The sequence below is a fragment of the Purpureocillium takamizusanense genome, chromosome 1 (genome assembly GCF_022605165.1).
Source record: "Purpureocillium takamizusanense chromosome 1, complete sequence".
In the NCBI taxonomy this organism is placed as follows: domain Eukaryota; kingdom Fungi; phylum Ascomycota; class Sordariomycetes; order Hypocreales; family Ophiocordycipitaceae; genus Purpureocillium; species Purpureocillium takamizusanense.
Window position 1 is genome coordinate 556,050 of NC_063068.1, and position 22,409 is coordinate 578,458.

The window sequence follows — 22,409 nt, forward strand, 5'->3', positions numbered from 1 at the left end:
TAGCACATTCTCTGTCGGAACTCAACGCCGAATATCTAGAGTGTCCGTGTAACTCGCGCTCAGACATTGTTTGTAACTCGTTACCTCCAGCTGGCAATAATATTACGGATACTCAAGTATGCTGCGGCGCAGGACGGGACGCTGCCGAGGTGATAGAGTGCCACGCCGTGATCATGCATGCTGTAGCGCATGTCGGCGATGCCGTGTCGGAGCCCATGATTACTGGTCACATGAAGCCGCTTTTTGGATGCGTTGGTTCATTACAGGATATGCGGCCGTTCGCGGCATCCCGACGTAGGCAAGACAAGAAGGTCACGCTTCTGATACCATTACATTTTCAACAAAGCACCATAGCTAGGCTCCCAGATGTCAGTTCCCTCGAGGTCTAATATCAACCCCTTATTTCTTACGCTTTTTGGATTAAAGAGATGCGAAAACGGAGTAGGTCTGGCCAGTCTGGGTGTGGACCACACCTTAACTTGGAGCTCCCGACCCTTCATATCATCCGTTGGCCTTGTTACGCGGAATGTAGCTAACACACGTACGACAGTGATAAAACTCGTCTCATCATCAAGGACTCCACCCGGACACAGACGATGCCGTAAACCAAAGGCATGATTCGAACCTGGCTCGTTGCGAGATGGCAGATAATACCCCGGCTTGAAGACAGTTGGTTCTGCGTAAGTCGGCGAATCATGGGGACACAACCAGCCAGAGCGAGGGTGGAATGATTGACCCCCTTGGGTATTCAAACTTGTTGTCAATAATTCCTTCATTGGGCACATGCTGGATGAGTGGTAGAAGTGGGTGCCACCAAAAAGACTTGGGAAGTCTTTGGGAGTAAGAATAGTCTACCGCCTTTCCTTCGTGAAGTATGATCACAGGTTGGTCGAAAGATGTGGGTGCGCTCAAAGGACCGTATGCATCGTTGTGCTTGAGCCAGGGGAGTGCCGGTTCGTCACCTGGCAGCAGATCTCTAATGTCGCCAAGGAGCAGCCATGGTTGCGAGCCTAAAGGCAGTCAAAGACATTTCCAGCAACCACGGTGGCAAAGGGCGAGGCACAATACGAACATAGGCACCAAAATACTAAGCTCTAAGTCAGCGACCTCAGTCAGCAGCATTATTTCGAGATGATTAAGCTATGTTGCTATAATGTCAATATGTCCTTCTCGAAACTTACCCGTAGGTAGCGATAGGCTCAGAGACGTCCTATACAATACATAATTACATAGAGTTGCTTATGATAATTTGAAAAGGGCGCATAGAGTACAACTTTGCCCTGTCTTGAACTCAGGCTGCTACCAATGTATTCTACAAATATTGCAACATGAGATAGCTATGTCCCAGAGCGCACATGGGAGAGGTCGGGCTTCAAGATCACGATTTTGGTCAGCCAGCCGCTCAGGAAGTCCTACAGATTAGAGATCTTAGCAGCATGAATTTCTGTCTGTATATCATACCAGCCACACCGTAGAACACGTGGGGGCATTGCGCAGCGTGTTCGTGCAAGCCTTATTATACGATGGAGACGGCTTGGATGACGGCTTACAACCGACTATAGGTTTTTACTTACGCACTCTCTTCTGAGAAGGTCGAGCTCGGGCTTTTAGATCCTTGAATAGTGAGTGGCTAAGAAAATTCTCTCTCTCGCTACTGCAGAGGCCGGCCGCTTCTTGGCTGGAACATGGACGGACTGTTTGCCTTTAGGAATCATCTGATGGAACGCGATCCCGTTACCATGGCGTCGAACGCCAGCCAATGCAAAGAAGAAGAAAACGATTTAGTCTTGGGGCCATGGTACTGTAAGTTCTTCCTGTCTCTTGATGATGATCAATGAACCTTTATTGTGGTATTGGGCTTGAGGAAAAGTGTTGCAAGGTCCGGGGCTGCAGATATATGCTATCTCTGAGACAGGTGCTGGTCGTGAACCGCAGTGGGGCAGTGATGGATTTTCTGAGTTTAGGTATACGGTACTTCGTAGAAGCCTGTCATCAATAGTGGTACTGGGGGGCGCCACCCCCTAACTCTAGGGGGCATACATCCCCTGTATCAGACTTCTCCAGGTGTTTTCATCCCCTATAGATTGGCCTTGATGTACTGATATTTACTGGGGGCATAGGTTCCGATGGTAGGGAGAAAAGCCATCTGGAAGGACTCCGTTTCTTCGCAACAAAAGCCCACCACCAGTGCCTGGTGGCCTGCGACTTTGACCCGCTGTACCAAGTACGTTGACCAATCTCAAAATTTCCGTCGACCACCATCCATCTAGACAACCTCAGCCTCAAACGGACGGCAACTCGCCGTGCCACATCGCACATCATCGCAGGGACCCAATGTAGCCCTTCATCGCTCGCCATGGCCCCCAAGTACATTGACGCCAAGGTCCGGCCGCTAGCCAACAATACGGGCCTCGAAAAGGCGAGCCTCCAGGGCGCCGCTCGCGTCTATGTCACCAAGGACGCCTTCCTCTCCCTCACGTCCAGCAGCCTCGACAGCCGCGTATGCCTCGTCGAGAAGCTTGCCGCGCCTCCAAGCTCTGCCCCTGCCACCGCTGTGGGCGCCATTGCGGGCGATGATGAGGGAAGCGCGCCGCCACCGACAAGGCGGGAGGCTCTGCTGTGCCCGCACCCGCAGGGCATGAGCCCCAACGTCGTCCAGATGACGCGCGCATTCATTGAGGCGTCCGGTTTCAAGCTCGGAGATCCGGTGAGGATCATGCTGGCCGAGAACCCTGCCGCGGCAGACGGCGAGGAGGTCGTCGTCGAGGATGCGTCCACGGACGAGGACAAGTTGACGGCCGAGGCGAGACAGTTGCCCATTTGGAAGTCATCTTGGGAACTCTCCCTTGCCGTGTCCATGAGTAAGTGGCCCCGACTTTGTCCTCACCGTACAATAGTCTGTACTGACGCTCTGGCAGGTCGCGCGGAACAAGTATTCCCTGGCATGGTGTTCGAGGGAGTCGGCGTCAACAAGTTTCGCCGTACTTTCAAGGTCCTGTCAGTCAACTCACAGACCAGCAACCTCGCAAGATTCCGGCTTGCCTCCACCGCTGTGCGCATCGTTCAGCCCGGCGAATCTCTGATTGCTGAGCCCTCCCCCGCCGCGCCAGGAGGTGACCTGGTCGTCACGGGAGTGCCCGGTTTGACTTGGCAGGTCAGCACGCTCAATGAGTTCCTCTGCGGCTTTACCCGGCCGTTCTGGATACGAGACGAGCGCGAGTCGTGTGGCATCGTCATCCACGGCGGCCGTGGCACCGGCAAGACATTCATCCTGCGGCGCATCGAGGAGACCAACTGGGGCCGCACCCACTGGATCAAGCCCTCGGACAAGCTATCGACGCTACGCGAGACGTTCAAGCAGGCGTACGCCTCCCAGCCGAGCGTCATTTTCATTGACGGCCTCGACAAAATAACCGCCAAGGACAGGGCCAACCGCGAGTCTGTAATAGAGACTCTTGGCGAGGAGCTCGACGCCCTGTCCGCTTACGCGCACTCCAACGGCGCCCTGCCGCAGGTCGTCGTCGTCGCCACGTGCCAGGACTGGATGGCTGATGTTCCCGAGCCGCTCCAGAAGCGCTCCCGTTTCTTCGAGAACATTGCGCTGCCCATTCCGCGCGCCTCTGAGCGCCTCGAGATCCTTCACTTCCTTGACCCGCCGCTCCGCGCAGACGAAAAGGACCAATGCCTGCTTAGCATCTCGCAGAAGACGCACGCTTACAATGGCGATGACCTCGCCAAACTCATTCTCAAGGCCAGAAGGATTCTTGGCACGCGGCTTGACAGGGAGCAAGCCCGGTCAAGTCACCATGACGAATCGGGCAACGGCACTATCTCCTCGGACGCAGGTACAGAGAAGAATGAAGGGCAAAAGGAGCACTACCTCACGCCAGACGACATGGAGGCGGCCCTGCGCGTTACCCGCCCAACGGCCATGCACGACATCAACCTCAAGCCCCCGACCATCCACTGGCAAGACGTAGGTGGGCAGGAATCCCTCAAGCGCGTGTTGAGGCGCATGATCAAGATCACCAAGAACTGGAACCCGGCGACGGCTCGCGTCGTGCGCCATCCGCCCAAGGGCCTACTCCTCTACGGGCCCCCCGGCTGTTCCAAGACGCTCTCAGCGCAGGCCATGGCCACCGAGTCGGGCTTCAACTTCTTCGCCGTCAAGGGCGCCGAGCTGCTCAACATGTACGTTGGCGAGTCGGAGCGTGCCGTCCGCACCCTCTTCGAGCGCGCCCGGGCCGCGAGCCCATCCATCATCTTCTTCGACGAGATCGACTCCATCGGCGGGCAGCGCGCCGGCGGCGGCGGCGGCAGCGGTTCATCGTCCACCGGCTCCCGTAGCACCGGCGCCGTGAACATGCTCACCACGCTGCTCACCGAGATGGACGGCTTCGAGTCCCTCACGGGCGTCCTCATCCTCGCCGCCACCAACCGGCCCGAGGCCATCGATCCGGCCCTCCTCCGCCCGGGCCGCTTCGATCAGGCCCTCTACGTCGGCGTCCCCGATCGCGCCGCTCGCGAGGCCATCTTCGGCGTCCACCTCCACGGCCTGTCCCTCGCCGCGGACGTCGACGTCCCTGCGCTCGCACGCCTCGCCGACGGCTACTCGGGCGCCGAGATCAAGGCCATCTGCAATGAGGCCGGTCTCGCGGCCCTAGACCGCTTCGAAGACGATGACGAGGCTCGGGAGCAGCAGCAGCAGCAGGAGGAGGGGGCGGAGGATGACGGGAGGGGTGCCCCGGCCCGGTTGGAGATTGGCATGGCGGACCTGGTGGCCGCCATTGATAGGACGCCGCGGAACATCACCGCCGCGATGGTGGAGGGCTACGAGGAGTGGAGGATGCAGTTTGAGAGGCGGATGTAAAATATAACGAATAGAGCGAAGAGTCTGTAGATGAAGGCGCATCATCAGGCATAATGCTGGCGCCCAAGCAGACAAACAGCTCATTATAGACACAGCCACGGGGAGCACACAAAGACCCTCAATGGCTTGTCATCGCTGCAAGGCAAGTCCATTCTCGCCCCGTTTCGTGAGGCCCGGTACCGCCAGGGGATCACAAAAGCCTCCCCCCGCGACGTACACGCCCAGTATGTCCGCTCGTCCGCACAGGAACGGACTCAATTACATACATATGATACACCACCACCCAGGGGCAGGCAAGCAGGCTGGCAGGCAGCCGCAGCAGCAGCCCAACCTCGAAACTTCCAAACCCCCAACCTCCCCTCGGATAAGGCCCGCCTGCCACTCCATCCGAGTCCCCGTCCCTCCCCTAGCAGCAGTCTCGTGTGTCATCACAGTCTACCCTTTGCCATGCGGCGAGCCATGCCCCCCCTTTCCCGGTCGATGTCCGCCATCTCTCTCTGCGTGTCTGTCTATCTCCACGACTGTGTCCCGCCGCGCAGCAGCCTCTCTGTAAGAATTCTTCCACCGCCCATCCCCACGCCCCGGCTAGGATCCCCAAGAAATGCTGCGGTCGGAAAGAATCAACACCCCCCCGGGGGTGGGGTAATCTCACGCACGGAACGCCGTCCCTCTCCCCATGCAGGAAGACCCAGCGCGCTTTCCTTGCCGCCTCGGGCACAGGGTACTTGAACCACCCCTTTCCTCGTTCATTCCTGGAAACATGCATCGACGTTGCCGTGTTGTGTCGAGCTCTCACTCACATCACCCAAAGCCCCAATACCTCGAGAAAAACCAAGTCCCGTTGATGATGATGCACCGTACGCCGTCGCCAAACTAAGTGAAAGCCAGCTTGCTGCCCCCACGAGCACTAGGAGTCGTCGCCCGAGCGTGAATCGCCGCCTGTCTTCAATGCCGTGGAGAGGCTGATGGAAATCTTCTTGGAGCCACCGTTGCCGCTGTTGGGGCTGAAGCTGTTGCGCCGAGAGCTGCCCCTCGGCGACGCGCTGGAATTGGGCTCAGATGAGCCGCTACTGCGTCGCTTGTTCTGCATCAGCTTGCCAAGCTCGTCCTCTTCGTCCTCTTCGCGGCGGCGCTTTTCGGATAGTCGCTCCGGCGGAGCTACCAAAGCAGGAGCCTCGGGCTCTTGAGTCGGCGAAACGGTTTCGGCCGGCGCGCTCGCGTCTGGGGCTTCAGTGGACTTCTCACCATCTTCGGCATTGCCAGTCTCGTCGCTGTCTTCATCGGATGGGTAATCGACCAACGGTTTGGAGGGAGTCACGGGGCCGTTCGACGGCAGGGTCTTCACGGACTCTTCCCCGTGGTGCTCTTCCTCCTCGTCTTCCGGGTCCGAGGTGTTCCAGTACTCATCCTCGGCCGCCTCAATGGACACGTGCTCCAAGAGCCTCGCATTCGGGGGTGGTTTCCTGGTGATGTCCTCCTCGCTCTCTAGGTAGTAGTCCATGTTGGCCGTGAAGCCCTGTGTTTGGTCGTAGCGCAACACCAGGTCGCGGAACGTGACCAGGTAACTGAGGCTGACTAGCCGCTCGCGGTAGTTGATGACCAAATGTTTCACCAGCTCCTTGAGGTTCTCCTTCTTGATGTGCTCGAATAGCTCCAGGGACGAAGAGCTGACCAAGTTGTCTCTCGGCAGGGTATCAATGAGCACATCCAAAATAGGGCCAAACACTCTCTTCTCCGTTAGATGCTTTGTGTAAAATTCGTCCTGGAGTCCGACCAGGTACCGGATGAACCTGACCGAGACTGTCTTTTCGTTAGCAACGGGTATCAGGACATCGTCGACGGGTTACTCACCAAGCCGCAAATACTTCTCGGGACTCTGCAGCAGTTGGCAAATTCGCTCTGCCAGGTTATTGTTCAGGACAAAATGCTTGCTAAATCGGTGATGTTGCCGCACAAAGAAGCACAGAATCTCCACGAGGTAGGTGAACATGGAGGCCTGCTGCACAGAAAAGTTCATGTCACTCCGCTCTTGGAGGTCGAGCAAGGGCTTGAACAGCTTCAACGCGGAGCGTTCGTAAAACCGGGTCAGGAAGTGCTCCTGCTGCGGGTCCAGCGTCGCCTGCGGACGCGCCCGTCCCACGTATTCGCCGTTGACCTTGGCGAATTGCTCCGGGCCTTGCGGCGGCATGCCTTGGTCGAGAAGCACCTTGAGCGCTTCGGAGATTTGCGATTTGACACCCAAATCAACCTCAACAAGCAAGAGGTCGATGAGAGAGTCCGTCAGTGACGGCTGGTTATCATTCGTCTGTCGGTAAATCGTCTGGCGGATCATGTGCGGATCGTGGTCGATGATCGAGATCATGATATCCGTGGCTCCCACGCGGACCGCGACATCGCTATGTCTCAGGCCGAAATGAATGACCTGGAGCAGGCCGTGAGCGAGGAAGTTGTTATACAGGGTCTGTCGGGCAGGCGGTTGGATGTTCTTAGCTATGGCACAGCACTGCTGAATAAACAGTACAGCCTCTTTCCGCTTCTTCGAATCGCGACGACGGGCATTGAAGATGCCAAACAGCTCTCCCAGGAACGCAGAGTTAGACTGCAGATGCTGAACAATGTCGACCTGGTTGAAGAAAATCAACGAGTTCATGACCGAGAATGTGGGATCATCGAGGATGCGGGCCAGCACCACGTCCTTCAAGTACTGCAGTCGGTACGTCTGGTGGATCTTCTGGCGTGTCTGGTCGTCTTCGATGGGTACGACCTCCTTGAAGCGACCCTGATTGTCGAGCCAGTGACGGTGGTTAGCCTTGTGGCTTGGAAAGTCTGGGTCGTACTCGAGAGCGCCGACAACGCCGAGAACGCAGTCATCCGAGACGGCGTGCTCAATGATGGTTGTGTCGTTGAGGAGAAGAATCGTCTTCATGATGTTGCATAGTCGGTGCAGATCAGGTAGGCTTTCGAGGTCTTCCGCCATCTCGACAAGTGGGATGAGCTTGCCGATGTAGTCTTCAGCCATGATGGCCTTGGCGAGGCCGTCGCGACCTGTAGGTGAGGTGGCCATCATGCGCATCGCCGTTTCAATCTCGCCCAGGTTTCCAAGCTCGGCGGCCGGGAGACTGATGGCTGCTCCAGCTTCCATGGCGAGATCGTCCGACAGGTCATCTAGAAATCGTGCATGTCAGCGTCGACGGGCACAGCGCGACAGCCTAGTACTACATACCGACTATGGTGCCATTGTTCTGCAAAGCATGTTGAATGTTGCTCACAAATCGCCTGGACGAAGAGTCAGCACGTCTGCATCGTGAAGCCTATCGGCTCAAGTCCATTGCGACTCACCATATCATTGCGCAGCCGTCAGCTTCTTGAAAGCTGAGGGCCATGTCAACGCCGCTGGTGGGCTCCTGCCAGACGATGAGGGTCTCTGGTACGATTGGTCAGCAGGTACTCGGGCGACGAGAATGCGGCTCGCGACTTGCCTTGCTGCTTCTGGAAACCATCTTCCTTGAGAATCTTAGTCTCTAATAGGATGCGCTCGGGTTGATCCTCGGATTCGACAATGACGCGCGGTTCCTTGCGGCCATCCTCGGTCTATGGTGCCAGGGCACACGATCAGCTCAATACGGCACGGACGAGGGCAGGGGTCGGGACCGCGCATCGGCGACGGGGATACTTACCGACACCCAAGCCGCGGTGCAGAAGCCGGTGCCGCGGTCAAACCAGTCATTGTTGCGCAGCTCGTAGACCTTGACGCGCCTCTTATCCGTCGCCTGATGAGGCACCGGCTGTGCCATCATCAACGGCTCGGAGTCCCCCTCCGTGGCGAGCTGACTATAGGCGACCAGGTCGGGGGCGAGTTCGAGATGCTGCTTGAGGGAAAGTTCGGACGTCGATGTCTCGTTGTGGCTGAGGACGGTGAACGCCGCCACCTTTGCCTCCGAGTCTGCGGTCGCAGACTGAGCGCGTAGACGTGGACGCGGAGAGGAGAGAGGGCGGGACCGATGACCCGTCGAGGAGCGCCGAGGGGGCGGGATGCGCGTGCAACGAGCGTTGCGCAACGAAGGCAACGGCGATGGCCAAGACGGCGAGGTCGGCTGCGGCTGGCGAAGGTGACGTATCGACGGCTCAGCGCGCCATGCAAAATGGGCCCCCAAGACACCTCAGGCTCGGGCGGAGATGGGGTCGGCGGGATCGGATCAGCGTCAGACCACGGCAGGATCGCGATTCGCAGCGCGGCAGCACAGCGCAGCGCGGAGCGCGACAAGGGAGGAGACGGCGGGATACAATAGAGCGACCGGCAGCGACGGCTAGCACGCGGGTGCAGGAACGCAGCGCTGGGTTCGATGGGGCTGGAGGGGCGCCGACGAGGTGAGGTCGGTGTCGCGGCTCGGAATGACTGAGGGATGATGACAGGTGAAGTGGGCGAGCAAAGCGCGTGACCGGCGGCGCCAAGTGTTGGAGGAGTTGGGTTTAGTCTGGGGGGGGCCCGGTTAGGTGCCCCTTGGGCCTGAGATGCCTGGGGTTGCAGGACTGCAGCGCCTCCACTGGGGCTTGTGCGCCTCTCCTCCACTGACTTCCAGTGCCGCCAGGGCGGTCGGCCGTGGCGAGTGGGCGGGACTTGGACACGACTGATTGGGCCGCGGGGATGGGTTGGGGCTGATGATGAGGCTGCACCCGTGCCCAACTGTGATGTGCCGCCGCACGGGTAGTCGAAATTTTGGACCAGTCGACCGACCCTGTGGCTGGTGCAAATTTTTTTCTTACCCGTCGACGGCGGCGAGGCGAGACGACACAAGCACGCCACTCCTTGTTGCCGGGTCGTGTCACGTGATCCGCAAACCCCTGAGCCCGCCCCCGCCTTGGCCTGTGCTTGACGCCGCAACGTCGATCGTCACTGGTTCGGTGCTTGGTTCATTAGCTTCCGTTCCAGGAACCACGATGCTCGCCGATCGCCACATGGTTGACGGCTCGCTGGGCGCATTGCCTTTGGTGAGGCGAACCCCCCCACGTTTGGGAGACGTTGGGAGGCGAGGGCAGCGGCGGCCAAGGCAGTCAGTTTCTTCGGCCATCAAACTGACTATGCACATTGCCAAGTACACGCGCATCACATGGCGTGCGCGACTGCTCCCGCAACGCTACGCCATACGGTCATGACCTCTACTCCGCGACGCCTGTGCTGCACTGGCTATCCTGTGCTGCGCTCCTCAGAGCCAACATATACTATAAAAAGGCGGCGCGGTGTCCCCAATCCATGGTTGGGCACCCCTCGCACTTGGAATAGAGGCATGAGCATTGTACTTCATCCTGCGCGCCGGCCGCTTGTGCCATCATGGGCGCTTTCACTTCGTAAACCACGTCACATTTCACATCGGAGAGGGCCCATGGACGCGGTTCGACTATGCGTGCGATGTGTGCCTCGTTCAACTGGTCAACCGGGCTTTGGGGTTCGTCACATTGCAGAGACGCAAAGAGATAAATGCCACCCGGAGTGCTACAGTCGGTATCAGCGGACGGAGAACCGTGATTCGTGACCGCGGACAGTTCGTCCTCAATCACAGCCACAGATCCGAGCAACTCATTCGATGCAGGCGCTGTGCCAAGTCGCACGGTATGACCGCGAGCCGTCCCCTATCCGTGGCTCGACGGCTCTCGTTCGCCAAAGCCCGCGAGGCAGCGAAGCACCATCGTCCGCAACGCGACCCCAATGGCGATGTGCAACCCGATCATGATAACAGCCGCTGCAAGTCACACAGCCGCGGCGTTATCTCGCTCCCCCTCAATGTTGCGGAACTGGCCGTGAGCACTACTGCAAATAGTTTCGCAGACAGCACAGCACGCTACCGCACCTTTTTGCCCGGCTGTGTACCGTGCAGGCCTGGGCTTGCCGATGCCTCCATGCCTCTGCTCCTGAAAATTGAAGACAAGCAAGGGACACTGATGACCACTCACCGAGAGACATTCTGGCTGTGCTACGTGAGTGCCTTAAAAAAGCGTTCGCAGCCTGGCCGGCCATCGCAGCGTCCGGCCCCACGATTTATTGATCACACTGCAGGCGGCACGACCTGAGTGGCCACCGGCTTTCAGTCGCACCATGCCGCCCTGATCGAGTTTCGTCCCGGATTGAGGTCCAGTCCTCTCGCTTTCGACTCTGGGGGTTTGGCGCGATGGCCCCGAGGCCAGGCCCGCCACGGACAAGGTGCGCCGGAGCTGCCTTGAAACGCCTCCCAGGCCCACGGCTAGACCCGGATTAGTAGACGTTCTTGTATTCAACGAACGGATTGGGATCATGGGAAAGAATTTGGCCAGGCACGTAGTACGATGTACTAGCCAGATAGCGACGGTGCCAGGCGGGCCACGAGCCGCAGTGGAGCGCCGGGGCCTGTCCCGACTCCTGAGCGTGCGATCCGCGGCGGACGCTTACCGTGTTGGTGTTTTGTTGAACTGGCTAACGACGAGCGGCCCTGGCATCCCTGCGGCGATGGGGTGTCACGGTGCGGCACTGGTGAGAGGATGAGGATAGACAGGGACAGGGATTCCGGAGGCGGCGGCTGTGCTGTTAAGGTTCACGGTGTCGCGCTTTATACGGCCAGGCATCGTATCGGCGAACACGACACGGTCTATTCCGTCTATCGCAGCCGCAGCGGCCCCCTGTGCTAGGATTGGTTTGGCAACCGCCGATCTCACCAGAGGCAAAACGAAGTCATGTTGTCTGTTGCTTTGTCCGCCGTGCTGCGCTGCCCCATCTTATATAGTAATATTGCTGTGAGTCCGTGCCCTGGGCTGACGGGCAGTTCCCCGTGTCTCGCCGCGTCCTTGGCCTCGGGATGATGCTCGCTGCAAGCAGGGCGATGCGATGCCGCCTCGGGGCCCCGCCGGGCCAGCCTTGCATCCCCTCCAAACGGCGTGCGTGGTGCATTCGTCCATGGAGGCCAGCCGTGCCGAGCGGAGCGGCGTCTCGAGGCTGATGACACCATGCAGCAACTATCGACAGAGGTACATACGTACAGTATGTAACTACGTGGACGAATGCCCAGGGTCATGATGCCGGCGCGCGTGGTCTTGGGTAGCATGCCGATGCCACCTGCGGACGGGGGCCCTTGTTCTGAGGCAAACAATGAGACGGGCACCGGTGGAGTCGGCTGCGATCTCGAATCTCAGCAGCGATGCAATGCACGCACGCAAGTAAGTCAAGGCAAGGCCGGTTGTTAGCCCCAAGTGGACAGACGACCAGGGGGGAGGGGGGCAAGGGGGAAGAGGGGCAGACAACGGACGGGGCGACACGGAATAATTATGCGACCAGGGCAGGGACACTGGAAGACGCAGGTCAGCGCCTAGCGTGCGGCTGGACGACGGGCGGCCGGTGGGATCCGATACGCGCACAGGCAGGCAGGCCAGCCACCAACAACAACAACCTGCCACCACAGGCTGCAGGCTGCAGCAAAATGCACAGCACAGCAGCGCAGAACACAAGCCCAGCTTCATTGATGCAGAGACAACAGCTGTGGTCAGGGCGCCGCCCTGCCTCGGACTGAGTTCATCCCAAACCACCGAGCCCCCCTCGCACTATCATCGGCCGGCGCCGGTGCAACAACGTACTGCACCTTAGCACCTTATATTATGGAAGAACCAGAAGGATGGGCAGAAGGATGTAACAGGCCCAGCCCAGACCGTGTGGGCGCAACAGCAAGCAGCCTAGCGGGTGCGCTGGCGGCGGCGCTCGGGTACCTCTCTGGGTCCTGTCCTGTCCTGTCCTGTCCAGTGTCCAGTGGGCAGGAAAGCTCGACGGTCCGGCGAAACCAAGGCGATCAAATACGAGGGCCCCAGCTGGCTGTTTCAACTTGCATGCAGCCCGCTAGTGAGTGATGGGCGTCGCGACCAGAGGCTCAAGGTTGTCTGGTAGTAATAGTAATCCTGCGAGCGCTGTTGTTGCGAGAGAAGGCCCCTGCGCGAGGCGAGGCGAGTCATCCAAATCGCTCACAGAACTTTTCTGCAACAGAGGTGCTCTGTCTGGCGACGGCGTCATGCAAGGACTCAAGGCACTGACGGCGCCGGCCAGGCAGCCCAGGCATGTGACAAGCCAGCCCGCCGCAGCCCCCTTCGTCATGACGAAACGCCGCCTGGCCAGGGCCTGCCGTGCCGTGGCGGCGCGCGCGTGCCTTCCGGGCGGTTGCTCGTGGTGGCCGGTTTTGCGTGTCCAACGATGCGAGAGGCGTGGCGGCGGCGTTGAAGCCCGCCAATGGCCAACAGCAGCGGACGCCCACGGACAGCTGAGGACTCGACTGCTTGCATTTACTGGCCCGGGGCTCGCGATAGGCAGTGCCAGGCGATGGAGGCATAGGTCAGGTTCCAGTGCGGGCACGCAACTGCGCTGGGTGGCACCCAGCAGCAGCAGTGCCTCGCCGCCTCTATCAATGTGGCGCGCGTGGCCGACGATCCCAAATAAATTAAGAAAGGTAAAATAGAAACAAGACACTACTTGAACAGCGCGCCCACGGGGCCAAGCGGGCGGGCGGGCGGGCCGCGTTGCGGGATGCCTTGCCACCCCCCCCCCCCTTCTCCTCCCCCCACCGGCCGAGCGATCCCATCATCCCAGTGGCTGGCTGCTGCAGTGCTATCGTGACGTGGATCAGGCGCGAGCTGCCGTGTGAGCCCGCGAGCCTGCGAGGCATGGCATGGACATGGTCCGGCTCCGCAGTCCCAGACTGTCACCGCAGGCTCGGTTCAGCAAACCCCTTCGCTTGTTCGCCACGCAAGCAAGAATGACTCTGCAAGAGGGGGAGGCTCCAGCGCCATGGATGGCTCGCTGCAGGGATATACACATGAATTGTACATCTCGCGTGGACCATACATGTTACATCTCCAGGTACGCAGGTGAGTAACTACTAACGCGGTACACCTTTTTCACGATTCCCCGGTGCGCGCGGGCACTCGGTACGAACATCGCACGCCATTTGTATGGCCCGCAGTACTATCTATCACTCAAGTCAAGCCGTCTGTCCTGCTCGTCACCATCGATCGTCTTTCCCTTTTGTCCAACAGCGATCCGCATGTCTTCTTCTGCCGTTCCCACTGGCCGGCGCCACCAGCAGGTTTACTTTGGCGTCAGCCGCCCGGCCCCTTTGACGTGCCTCCACCTCCGCCCTGCCGCCCTGCCCACTGCCCACTGCCCACCCCCGCTGCTTGGCTTGCTGGCCGGCTGGACTGTATTACTACCTGGCTGTGGTGCTCGTATTTCAAGTCAAGCCCTCCCTGTCCGCCCAGATCGGCACTGCCCTCATTGTCGTCGTTGTCCTCATATCTCTCCTTGCTCGTGTCGTTTTCTCATTCTTCATTTCCTACCTATTATAATAAGAGGAGCAGCAGCGTCCCTCTATCGCAGTCACCATCGCTCGTTTGCGGGGTTGTCTCGCCGGCATCAAAGCCATCATCGGTCGTCGTTCGAGAACTGCCCCCAATACTACCCTCTTCGAGCCACTGCCGCCGCCTTCAGCTGGCCACGACACGCGACGGGGGCGTTCATTTGTCTGCTGCCAGTGGTGCGTGGTCCCCGTATCTTAGTCCGGGCCTTCCTTCGTCTCCGTCTCCGCACCAACAAAGGCCCAGAGACACGGTCTGGCAAGTCTGTGGCTCGGCTCGCGCTCCGCAGGTGCCGAGACCAGACCGCGCTGCAGGGCTAGCCCCGCCCTAGATAGGTACGGTAGTGGGCACTGCTGGGCGACGACGATTGTGTGAGGTGCTGTCCAAGTGCAGTACAGTAATACTGTCTGTACGTAAGGTGTGGGAATCCTACAGGTACCTACAGCAGCAGCACAGGCCCGTTGGGCGCCAGTCTCGGTCTCAGGCGTGCGCACGACACCACTGCAGTGCCTGCTTGTGCCTGTGCGTGCGTGTGCTTGTGTGCTTGTACTAGCAGGAGCCTAGCACCAACCACTTCTTGGCCCTGCTTACCTCCCTATTCCAGAACCAGGAAAGCAACAACAGGGCCCCTCCCACCTTCCCGGGCCACCATCTTCGATTTACCACGCAGCATCGGCGAGTTGGGTTGTTGGCCGCGCTTGCCTCGAGTTGATGAAAAGGCCCGTCTGGCCGACCTGCTGTTCTTGCTCAACACCTCGACTCCTCATCTCGTCGACTTCACAACTCTCTCTCTCTACCCCTCCCTTTCTACTTCCCCGTTTTCCCACTCTCCCCTACACTGACTGGTTCGACTTGACACGCACGGGACGGGACGCTATACCGGTCAGACCGTTCTGTGACCGGTTACGCAGCAGCTAAATTCGGAGCCGGCTGCGGCGATTCCCCCCTGTCTCTTACTTGGGCGCTCCTCCGCTGAGGCTGATAACCGCTGAGCGCGCACGCCGGTCTGAGCCTTCGCTTTGCGTCTGGGACCCTGCCTTGTCGTCAACGGCAAGCCCTTCCCTCAGCCCACCAGGGACACAGCATCCATCCACCCACCATCCGAACACGACACCCTGGATTCCAAGTGCGCCCCCACCTCAAGTTTCACTCCAACGTCTGCGACCGCCCGCCCACAACGTCCGTCTGTGCCGCCCTCGCACAAGCTCCACCAGCAAGCAATTCGGGCCGCCTGAACAGCCCACGGACGTTTAAAGTCGTTGCCGCCACGCCGCACCTTATCCCAAGGTCCAGCCAGCATCGCTCATTCTCTGCCTTCGCGACCCTTCGCGCCGCTGACTGCCTTGGCCAGGCCAGGCTAGTCGCTTGCATCGCAGCGCCCTTGTACCTTGGTTCTCTGTCTCTCGATACCACCACTTTCTTGCATTTAGACCCTACCACCATCGTCGTCTTGAATCTCGAGCCTGTCACCGTCAGCGCGCCGTCCCGAGTCCTGGCCCTGACTTACAAAAAGCCATCGTCCCAGCCAACCAACCTCCACCACCCACCATGTCCATCTTCTCAGGAATTCGCAAGAGCCGTCAGCAGGCCAAGGAGCACAATGCCAAGCTCGCAGAACAAAAAAAGCAGGAAGAGGAGAAGATACCCTACAAGCATGTACCGACACACGCCGCCACAGACGCCTTCGCCAGCGCGCCGCCGAGTTGGCGGGAGGCGGACCGCCCTCGTATTGTCGAACAAAACCGGAGGAGGAGCGCAATGGCAGCCAGTGGCCACCACATGAATATGCCTGGCGTTCCTCGCGTCGGCAGCAGTCTGTCTCACGTTTCCTATCCGGGACAAGGGGTCACCCCAACCGTTCGTCTACCTCGGGCCTACAGCTACAACGGAGTGTCGCCTTATGCAATGCATGGTCGAGAGGTCGTATACTCAGTTCAGGACGGTTCGTACTCTCAGCCGCAGTTGAAGGGCAAGGAAAGCATCAGGGGGGTTGGCTACGACCAGCAACGCATAAGCCCAACCCCTAGCAAAGGTTTGTCTGAGGCAACGCAGGCCTTTGACAGAGTGACTGACTTGGGGCTCCTAGGAGACGACCCCTCACCAGTAGAGAGCTCGGCGGGGTCCACCAGCTCTCAGGACGACCTCGAAATGCGTTCAGCCCGGCCTGCCGCGACGAGACCGACGGAAGTAGTGACGCACCGATTGCACCCCGCTCACAAGCGACGTACATCAGACGCCTCGGTCGAGAGGCTGGCCTTGACGAACTCGGCAAAGGGCATTGGCTTCTCTCACTACGGCCGAGACTCGCGTCCACCACCATCAATGAGAGGATTTGCCTCTATCAACCAAGTCGCCGCCCCTCTTCCTGCGCCTGTGGCTGTTGCCCCTACAGTCATGGCTCAGACACAACCGCTCAACCTTCAAGTACCCGCAGCTGGGTCGTCAGCATCTAGCACTGATCAGACGTCGCGTCAATCTTCCACCACTTCCCTTCCAGGCCTCACACCTGCGTCGTCGAGGCCGGCCCTGTCAGTTCCTACAACTCCCGCAGTTACAACCGCCACACAGAGCGAGTATTCGTTGAGTTGGAGCCAAAGCGCTGAACCAGACTTCACAAGTGCTGCGGAGCACGCCAGTGAGGCCCCTACAGCTCCTCAGACGAGAAGCAAGGAGAGGAGGCCGGCTAGGACAGCTCGCTTCTCGGAGTTGGAGCGTATCGATTCGATGGGGTCAGAGACGATGCAGGGGAGAAGCTCAGCCCCGATTCCACCTCCAGTCGCACACGAGGACATCATCAACATATTTCCCGAGCCGGCGTCAATGCCTGAGCCTGTCACCTCATCGAGCAACAAAAGCAAGAGATTGTCGAAGAGCGGCGGCAAGCTGCTGAAAAAGTCACGCTGGTACAGCTCTAAGCCTTCGGCAGTTGCCGTCTAAGCTAGCAGGCACCACATATACTGCGTGCTGCACAGTCTCGAAGGGAACGGAGCTCTGGCTGGCCAAGACTGTTCCGAGATGAATCCAACAAAAGGGAGGCGGGTTTTGCAAAACTGCAACTTCGACCAGGAAAATTGCCGAGCGCTGTTAAAATCTCTGGCCTGGGGTTGGACACATAAATGACGATGTAACGACAGTGGGATAGAGCATCTGGTGCTTTTCAAGGGTAGCGGCGTTCCATAGGTATGGCGTCAGACTTTGCCCTATCTTGAATGTATATCAGCAAACGCGATGCGGAGGTGAATTTGGCCACAAACAGTATTAAATTGGCGGCCTGCTTTGCATTTGCCCGAGCCTCGTGGCGGTGACCAGCCTGCTTGTGCGAAGAGCAGGGGGTATTCATGATATCTGTACAGCAAAGGAAGTACGAAGTAAATTTTGGACTATATCCACCGAGCTCCCTTGCAATTGTTGAGATCATTTCGTCCATTTTTTGAGCAATGTTAGGTACGATATACGGCCACAATGTTGTTCTGATGACTTGTTTTGACGACTGGCCACGGTGCAGGTAAAGAAGTGCATCACAAGCGTTTGGGTGGCATTGACGTTGTATCGTGGATTGGACCAACCTTGACACTCCACTACGGCTTCTTCAGTGGATCTGCAGAGCATTCCATCGGTCCGCTGCGGCGCCAAGGAACCCCTGTCACAGACTCCACGAGGTCCCTGACTGAAAGGGTCCGAGCCAGCGGTTATTGGCTGGCTCAGCGCCACAGACCATGCCCCGTTGACGTGCAGCGCAAGTGACATCTGGCCTCGCAGCTCAGAGGTGCGAGCTCTCTCACGGTACTTCGTGCTTTCTCCCCCCACCATATCCCACTCTTGCATTGCTCTGCCCACGTCGCTCTTTTCTCACCTCGTTCTCTCCATCTTTGTCCGCCCAAGCGCGTCGGATGATCTAGCAGCGGAGCCTGCTCCCAGGAGCTGAGCATCAGGTTGCCACTGGTCTACCTGCTTCGCTGCAGCTCGGGATCACAGGGGGGGCTGGCCTGTGAAGCTCTCGTCCACCACACACCATGGAGCTGGTCTCGGGCCTGGTGGCGCGCTTCCTCGGGCCGCTTTGGGCGTGGATTGAAGCGACTCCCGTGCACGTCCTCTTCGTGTGCTTTGTCGCGCTCGTCCTCCTCGGGTTCATCTGCGTACGCAAAACCCCCTCCCTAATCGCCAATGCCGGACAATGAGGGACCGCGGCAGCTAACTTGGGCTTTCCCACCGGCAGCTCTTCCTGCTCCTCCACCTTGTCGCGCCGAAACCCCGACCCGTCCTACCGTCAGAAAAGACATACATAACCTCGAGCCCCTCGGGCACGCCGACCGCGCCCCGACAGCTCCCCTGCTGGCATGACCGCTGGCAGGCCGAGCGACGCCTCAGCGAGGAGCGGGCCAAGCCCCAGGAGGCATACCCCATGCCAGACGCCGGCTCCATTGAGCCCGCCGAGCTGTACCTGAGCGTCGTGTTCCCGGCCTACAACGAGGAGGACCGTATCATTCCGACGCTGGAGGAGGCGGTGGAGTACCTCGACAAGCACATCGGTCGGGCGACGGACCATAAGGCCGTCCGCAGCCCCTCTCGACGGCGACATGTCCGCGCTCACTCGGCCGAAAGTGAGCCTGAGAAGCAGCTCTCTGGCTACGAGATTATCGTTGTAAACGATGGTAGCAAGGACAGGACGGTAGACGTTGTGCTCGAGTTCGCGACCAAGCACCAGCTGCACGACGTCATCCGGATCGTGTCTCTGACGAGGAATCGGGGCAAGGGTGGCGGCGTCACGCACGGGCTGCGACATGTGAGGGGCGAGTACGCGCTCTTCGCGGACGCGGACGGGGCGTCGCGGTTCAGCGACGTGAGCAGGTTGATTGAGGGCTGCGAGGAGGTTGTCGACGGGTCACATCGCGGTGTCGCCATCGGCAGCCGAGCGCATCTCGTCGGCAGCGAGGCGGTAGTCAAGGTATGTCCTGTCCTGGCATTTTTTGTCTTCTATTTCCCGCGCCGAATCAGATCCATACGTGCATACTGACGTAGTCTTGCATCGCCATAGCGCTCCGCCCTGCGCAACTTCCTCATGCGCTCGTTCCACCTCGTCCTGACCATACTCACCCCGCCCGCCACGTCGCGCATCCGCGACACCCAGTGCGGCTTCAAGCTCTTCACGCGCGCGGCGCTCCCGCACATCGTGCCGTACATGCACGCCGAGGGCTGGATCTTCGACATCGAGATGCTCATGCTCGCCGAGTCGGCCCCCGCCACGCCCGTCCTCGGCAGCGACGGCTCCGTTATCGGCGCCAGCCCCGGCATCAAGGTCGCCGAGGTGCCCATCGAGTGGCACGAGGTCGGCGGCAGCAAGCTCAACGTCATACAGGACAGCGTCAAGATGGCCGTCGGCCTGGCCGTCCTGCGCGCGAGCTGGATGATGGGCGTGTATCGGCGGCGGTTGACGTGAAGCGGAGGATGATGAGGTTCCTCGCTGGGGCCGGGAGGGGCCTGGGAGGGGGAGGAGCGCTTACATAGCTGCTGTTCTCAGATATGGAGCCATGAACATGGTTCAGATTCAAAATACGTCTGTAGATGACACAACGCAACGCAAACCATGCGCGCTTGAAGCGCATTTCCCGGATTGGGATGGGCACGTCGTACATTGCGTTAAACGTAGATCCATTAGGCATGTGGTGTGATTCAACTTGGCATTATAATTATTTAGAAAAAAATCGTATATGCAATGCATGCTCCCAAAATGGCGCCACCGTCGTTCATCATCTAGCATTCGTTGCCACAGTGCGCAACTTAACTCCTCTCTAATTGTAATGTACAGTGCCGGCGCCTCTGCCCGGGCATGTAGTCTAACCACGAACCGCCCAACGCCAGGTGGATGAGCGCGCAAGGGCAGATATTTTTGTTGAGTCTCGAGCCTCAATGGGCCAGATATGTGTGTCCAATGACAGAATGCATAGGGGGGGTGGGAGGTGAGGGGTAGGACTCAGTCAAAGCCCTCTTTCATCACCGGAAGCCCTCCCGAAAGATGAGCGGCAGGAAGACGGCCGACGCTTTCCACAGGATGAGGACAGCGTCGATGAGGGCAAGGGGCAGCTTCAAGGGCCCCAGGGGCCCGCTCATGACGGTGCGGGCGTTGAGCCACAGGGCGACGAAGGCGACGGAGAAGAAGTGGTAGGCGAGGACCGAGGGCATGTGGATGATGCCGCCGAGCATGCCGCAGGGCCCGTCGGTCATGCCGCGCTGGAAGTACTCGAAGCAGCCGAGCTGGAGGGCGCGCAGCTGGCGGTCGTTGGCGGCGAAGAGAGTGTAGAGGGCCTGGGCGAGGACGTTGATGATGGACGTGTACTTCTTGCGGCGCCAGTAGAAGTCGAGGAGGGCGGGGCGGACGACGGCCGGGTCTTCGAGGTTGCGGACGCGGGAGGGGTGGAGAAGCTCGGCCAGAAGGAGGGCGTCGTTGAAGGCGACGGTCATACCGCCGCCCGTGAGCGGGTGGCGCATGTTGAAGGCGTCGCCGAGCAGGACGACGCCCTGCTGCGACTGGGGCGTGGGCGGCAGCCAGCTGTTGGGCATGCTGGGAGGGATCTTGCCGTCCTCGAGGGCCCTCTCCGCGGTGGCGCGTACCGAGGGTGGCAGCGCGGGTATGGCCACCTTCTTGATGTAGCCGCGCACGCCACCAGCGGCGGGAGACGCCTCGGGCAAGCCCTGAGGCACGTCAAAGAGGGCGCGCGTCTCATGGGTGCCGATCTGATATAGAAGGACGGGGGAGGCGTTGCCAATGATGACGTGCCCAAAATTCTCCTTGGGAAGGGGGCAGTCGATGAGCTCGAGGGCGTAAAACTTGCTCCTCTTGACGACCGACGCATTGCCGAGGATCTGCTTGCGGAATTTGGAGTCGTAGCCGTCGGCGATGATGGTCAGCTGGCCGAAGAAGTAGTCGGGCTTCTTGGCGCCCGTTTCGGGGTCCTTGGTGCGCGACTTGACACCAAGTACCTGCTCCGAGTGTTCCCCGCGGATGGTGCTCGTCACCTCGGTCTCTACGACGGTGATGTTGTCGTGGGCGAGGCAGGACTTGCGCAGCTGGGAGATGAAGCGGCCGTGGTGAAAGCTGCGACCCTCGGGTCGCTTGCCCTCGCCATCCCCGCCGGAGCCGGACCATTTGTAGGGCACGTCGCCCGAGTCGTCGACGGGCGGGTATGGGATGAGCGACGGCTCGCCGTGATATATGACGTTGTAGCCCTTGCATGGCACGGCATCGATGCCGTCGACGCAGTGGCCGAGGCCCAGCTTCTTGAGCGCCGCGAGCCCGCCCGGTTGCAGCAGCTCGCCGACGATGCGATTGGGCTCGTGCATCGACCGCTCGAGGAGTATGACGGAGCGGCCTTGCTCGGCTAGCGCGTAGGCGGCGGCGCAACCGAAGACGCCCGCGCCGACGACGACGACATCGGCCTCGTGGTACGTTTCGCGCCGCAGGCGAGCGTCGGCCGCCGCGGACACGGTGGCGGTCGCCATGGGGGGTGGTGGTGGCTTCGTGGCTCGGATCGCTCTTGGTCGCAAGCGCAGGTCGCTGATCAAGCCGAACGGTCGAAGGCCAAGGGTAGGCAGATATGTGTCGGTCGAGGAGAGTCGCGGCGAGGATGACAGGCTTTGGGGGAGGGGTGGCCACTCGTCCGTCAGGCTCGCGGTGTATATGGCCTAGATGGCAGAAGAGCGGAGTTGCGATCTAAGAGAGAGAGGGAGAGAGAGAGACAGATGAAGAGACAGAGATAGCTTTAGGTAGAGTTATGCGCACAGCCTCAAGGCATGTCGTCGCGACTGCCCACGGTCCAGCTGATGGCACTCGTCTTCGTTGAAGAAACGGTAGGTGTGGTGGTGGTGGTGGTGACGCTTCCCGGGCGGCAGTGCCTTTAATAGCGATGGTCTAACTAGTCACTTAGTGGATGGATGGGAAAATCTGTATCCATAATAAAAAGTCGAGCCCGTCAGAGTCTAGCTTCTTCCCAGCGCCTTCTTCAGGGGTCCTTCTTTGCAGCCCAGCGGAAAACCGCGCCACTGTGGGACGGTGCAGCCAATAACCTCCTTCCTGGTCTGACCAGTTACGACGGCATCGAACCACCAAACCATATGCATCCTTGCATGTGACGCCTCCCGGCAGCGACACCTCCCGAATCTCGACTTGGACCTGTTGGAACTCGTC

At 59.6% G+C, this 22,409-nt stretch overlaps 5 protein-coding genes across 6 annotated transcripts; 3 read left to right on the forward strand and 2 right to left on the reverse strand.

Moving 5' to 3' along the window:
* The first annotated feature begins 2,231 nt into the window (after positions 1 to 2,231).
* On the forward strand, positions 2,232 to 5,009 carry AFG2 (AAA+-type ATPase). Its single transcript, XM_047980974.1, has 2 exons — positions 2,232 to 2,861; positions 2,919 to 5,009. The coding sequence occupies exons 1-2, from the start codon at positions 2,357 to 2,359 to the stop codon at positions 4,868 to 4,870; spliced, it is 2,457 nt and encodes an 818-aa protein (XP_047836932.1). The 5' UTR covers positions 2,232 to 2,356; the 3' UTR covers positions 4,871 to 5,009.
* PSY2 (Platinum sensitivity protein) lies at positions 4,842 to 9,328 on the reverse strand. The gene is made up of 6 exons (XM_047980975.1): positions 8,548 to 9,328; positions 8,350 to 8,461; positions 8,210 to 8,294; positions 8,094 to 8,146; positions 6,722 to 8,035; positions 4,842 to 6,670 (listed from the first exon to the last, which is right to left on the reverse strand). The coding sequence occupies exons 1-6, from the start codon at positions 8,665 to 8,667 to the stop codon at positions 5,778 to 5,780; spliced, it is 2,577 nt and encodes an 858-aa protein (XP_047836933.1). The 5' UTR covers positions 8,668 to 9,328; the 3' UTR covers positions 4,842 to 5,777.
* Positions 9,329 to 15,775: 6,447 nt separating this feature from the next.
* On the forward strand, positions 15,776 to 17,164 carry JDV02_000199 (uncharacterized protein; the record flags this gene model as incomplete). Its single annotated transcript, XM_047980976.1, has 2 exons — positions 15,776 to 16,259; positions 16,314 to 17,164. 2 exons carry the CDS (start codon positions 15,776 to 15,778, stop codon positions 17,162 to 17,164), a joined length of 1,335 nt encoding a protein of 444 aa, XP_047836934.1.
* An 869-nt stretch (positions 17,165 to 18,033) lies between these two features.
* Positions 18,034 to 19,907, forward strand: ALG5 (Dolichyl-phosphate beta-glucosyltransferase). 2 transcript variants are annotated; one of them, XM_047980977.1, is made up of 3 exons: positions 18,034 to 18,363; positions 18,444 to 19,172; positions 19,263 to 19,907. In XM_047980977.1, exons 1-3 carry the CDS (start codon positions 18,241 to 18,243, stop codon positions 19,662 to 19,664), a joined length of 1,254 nt encoding a protein of 417 aa, XP_047836935.1. In that variant the 5' UTR covers positions 18,034 to 18,240; the 3' UTR covers positions 19,665 to 19,907. The 2 variants fall into 2 exon arrangements, with proteins under 2 accessions (XP_047836935.1, XP_047836936.1); XM_047980978.1 differs by having other exon boundaries at positions 18,444 to 19,907.
* Positions 19,890 to 22,077, reverse strand: ERG1 (Squalene monooxygenase). The gene has a single exon (XM_047980979.1). It carries the CDS (start codon positions 21,722 to 21,724, stop codon positions 20,219 to 20,221), a length of 1,506 nt encoding a protein of 501 aa, XP_047836937.1. The 5' UTR covers positions 21,725 to 22,077; the 3' UTR covers positions 19,890 to 20,218.
* Between the last annotated feature and the right edge of the window lie 332 nt (positions 22,078 to 22,409).

What these genes read in the sequence shown, in the direction of transcription:
- AFG2 (XM_047980974.1), top strand. Translation starts at nt 2,357, where the DNA reads ATGGCCCCCAAGTACATTGACGCCAAGGTCCGGCCGCTAGCCAACAAT. An exon ending in CTCCCTTGCCGTGTCCATGA is followed by an intron (nt 2,862 to 2,918) that starts GTAAGTGGCCCC and finishes ACGCTCTGGCAG; the next exon opens with GTCGCGCGGAACAAGTATTC.
- PSY2 (XM_047980975.1), bottom strand. Translation starts at nt 8,667, where the DNA reads ATGATGGCACAGCCGGTGCCTCATCAGGCGACGGATAAGAGGCGCGTC. An exon ending in TGGTTTCCAGAAGCAGCAAG is followed by an intron (nt 8,295 to 8,349) that starts GCAAGTCGCGAG and finishes CAATCGTACCAG; the next exon opens with AGACCCTCATCGTCTGGCAG. An exon ending in CGAGAAGTATTTGCGGCTTG is followed by an intron (nt 6,671 to 6,721) that starts GTGAGTAACCCG and finishes ACGAAAAGACAG; the next exon opens with TCTCGGTCAGGTTCATCCGG.
- ALG5 (XM_047980977.1), top strand. Translation starts at nt 18,241, where the DNA reads ATGGAGCTGGTCTCGGGCCTGGTGGCGCGCTTCCTCGGGCCGCTTTGG. An exon ending in TCCTCCTCGGGTTCATCTGC is followed by an intron (nt 18,364 to 18,443) that starts GTACGCAAAACC and finishes TCCCACCGGCAG; the next exon opens with CTCTTCCTGCTCCTCCACCT. An exon ending in GCAGCGAGGCGGTAGTCAAG is followed by an intron (nt 19,173 to 19,262) that starts GTATGTCCTGTC and finishes GCATCGCCATAG; the next exon opens with CGCTCCGCCCTGCGCAACTT.
- ERG1 (XM_047980979.1), bottom strand. Translation starts at nt 21,724, where the DNA reads ATGGCGACCGCCACCGTGTCCGCGGCGGCCGACGCTCGCCTGCGGCGC.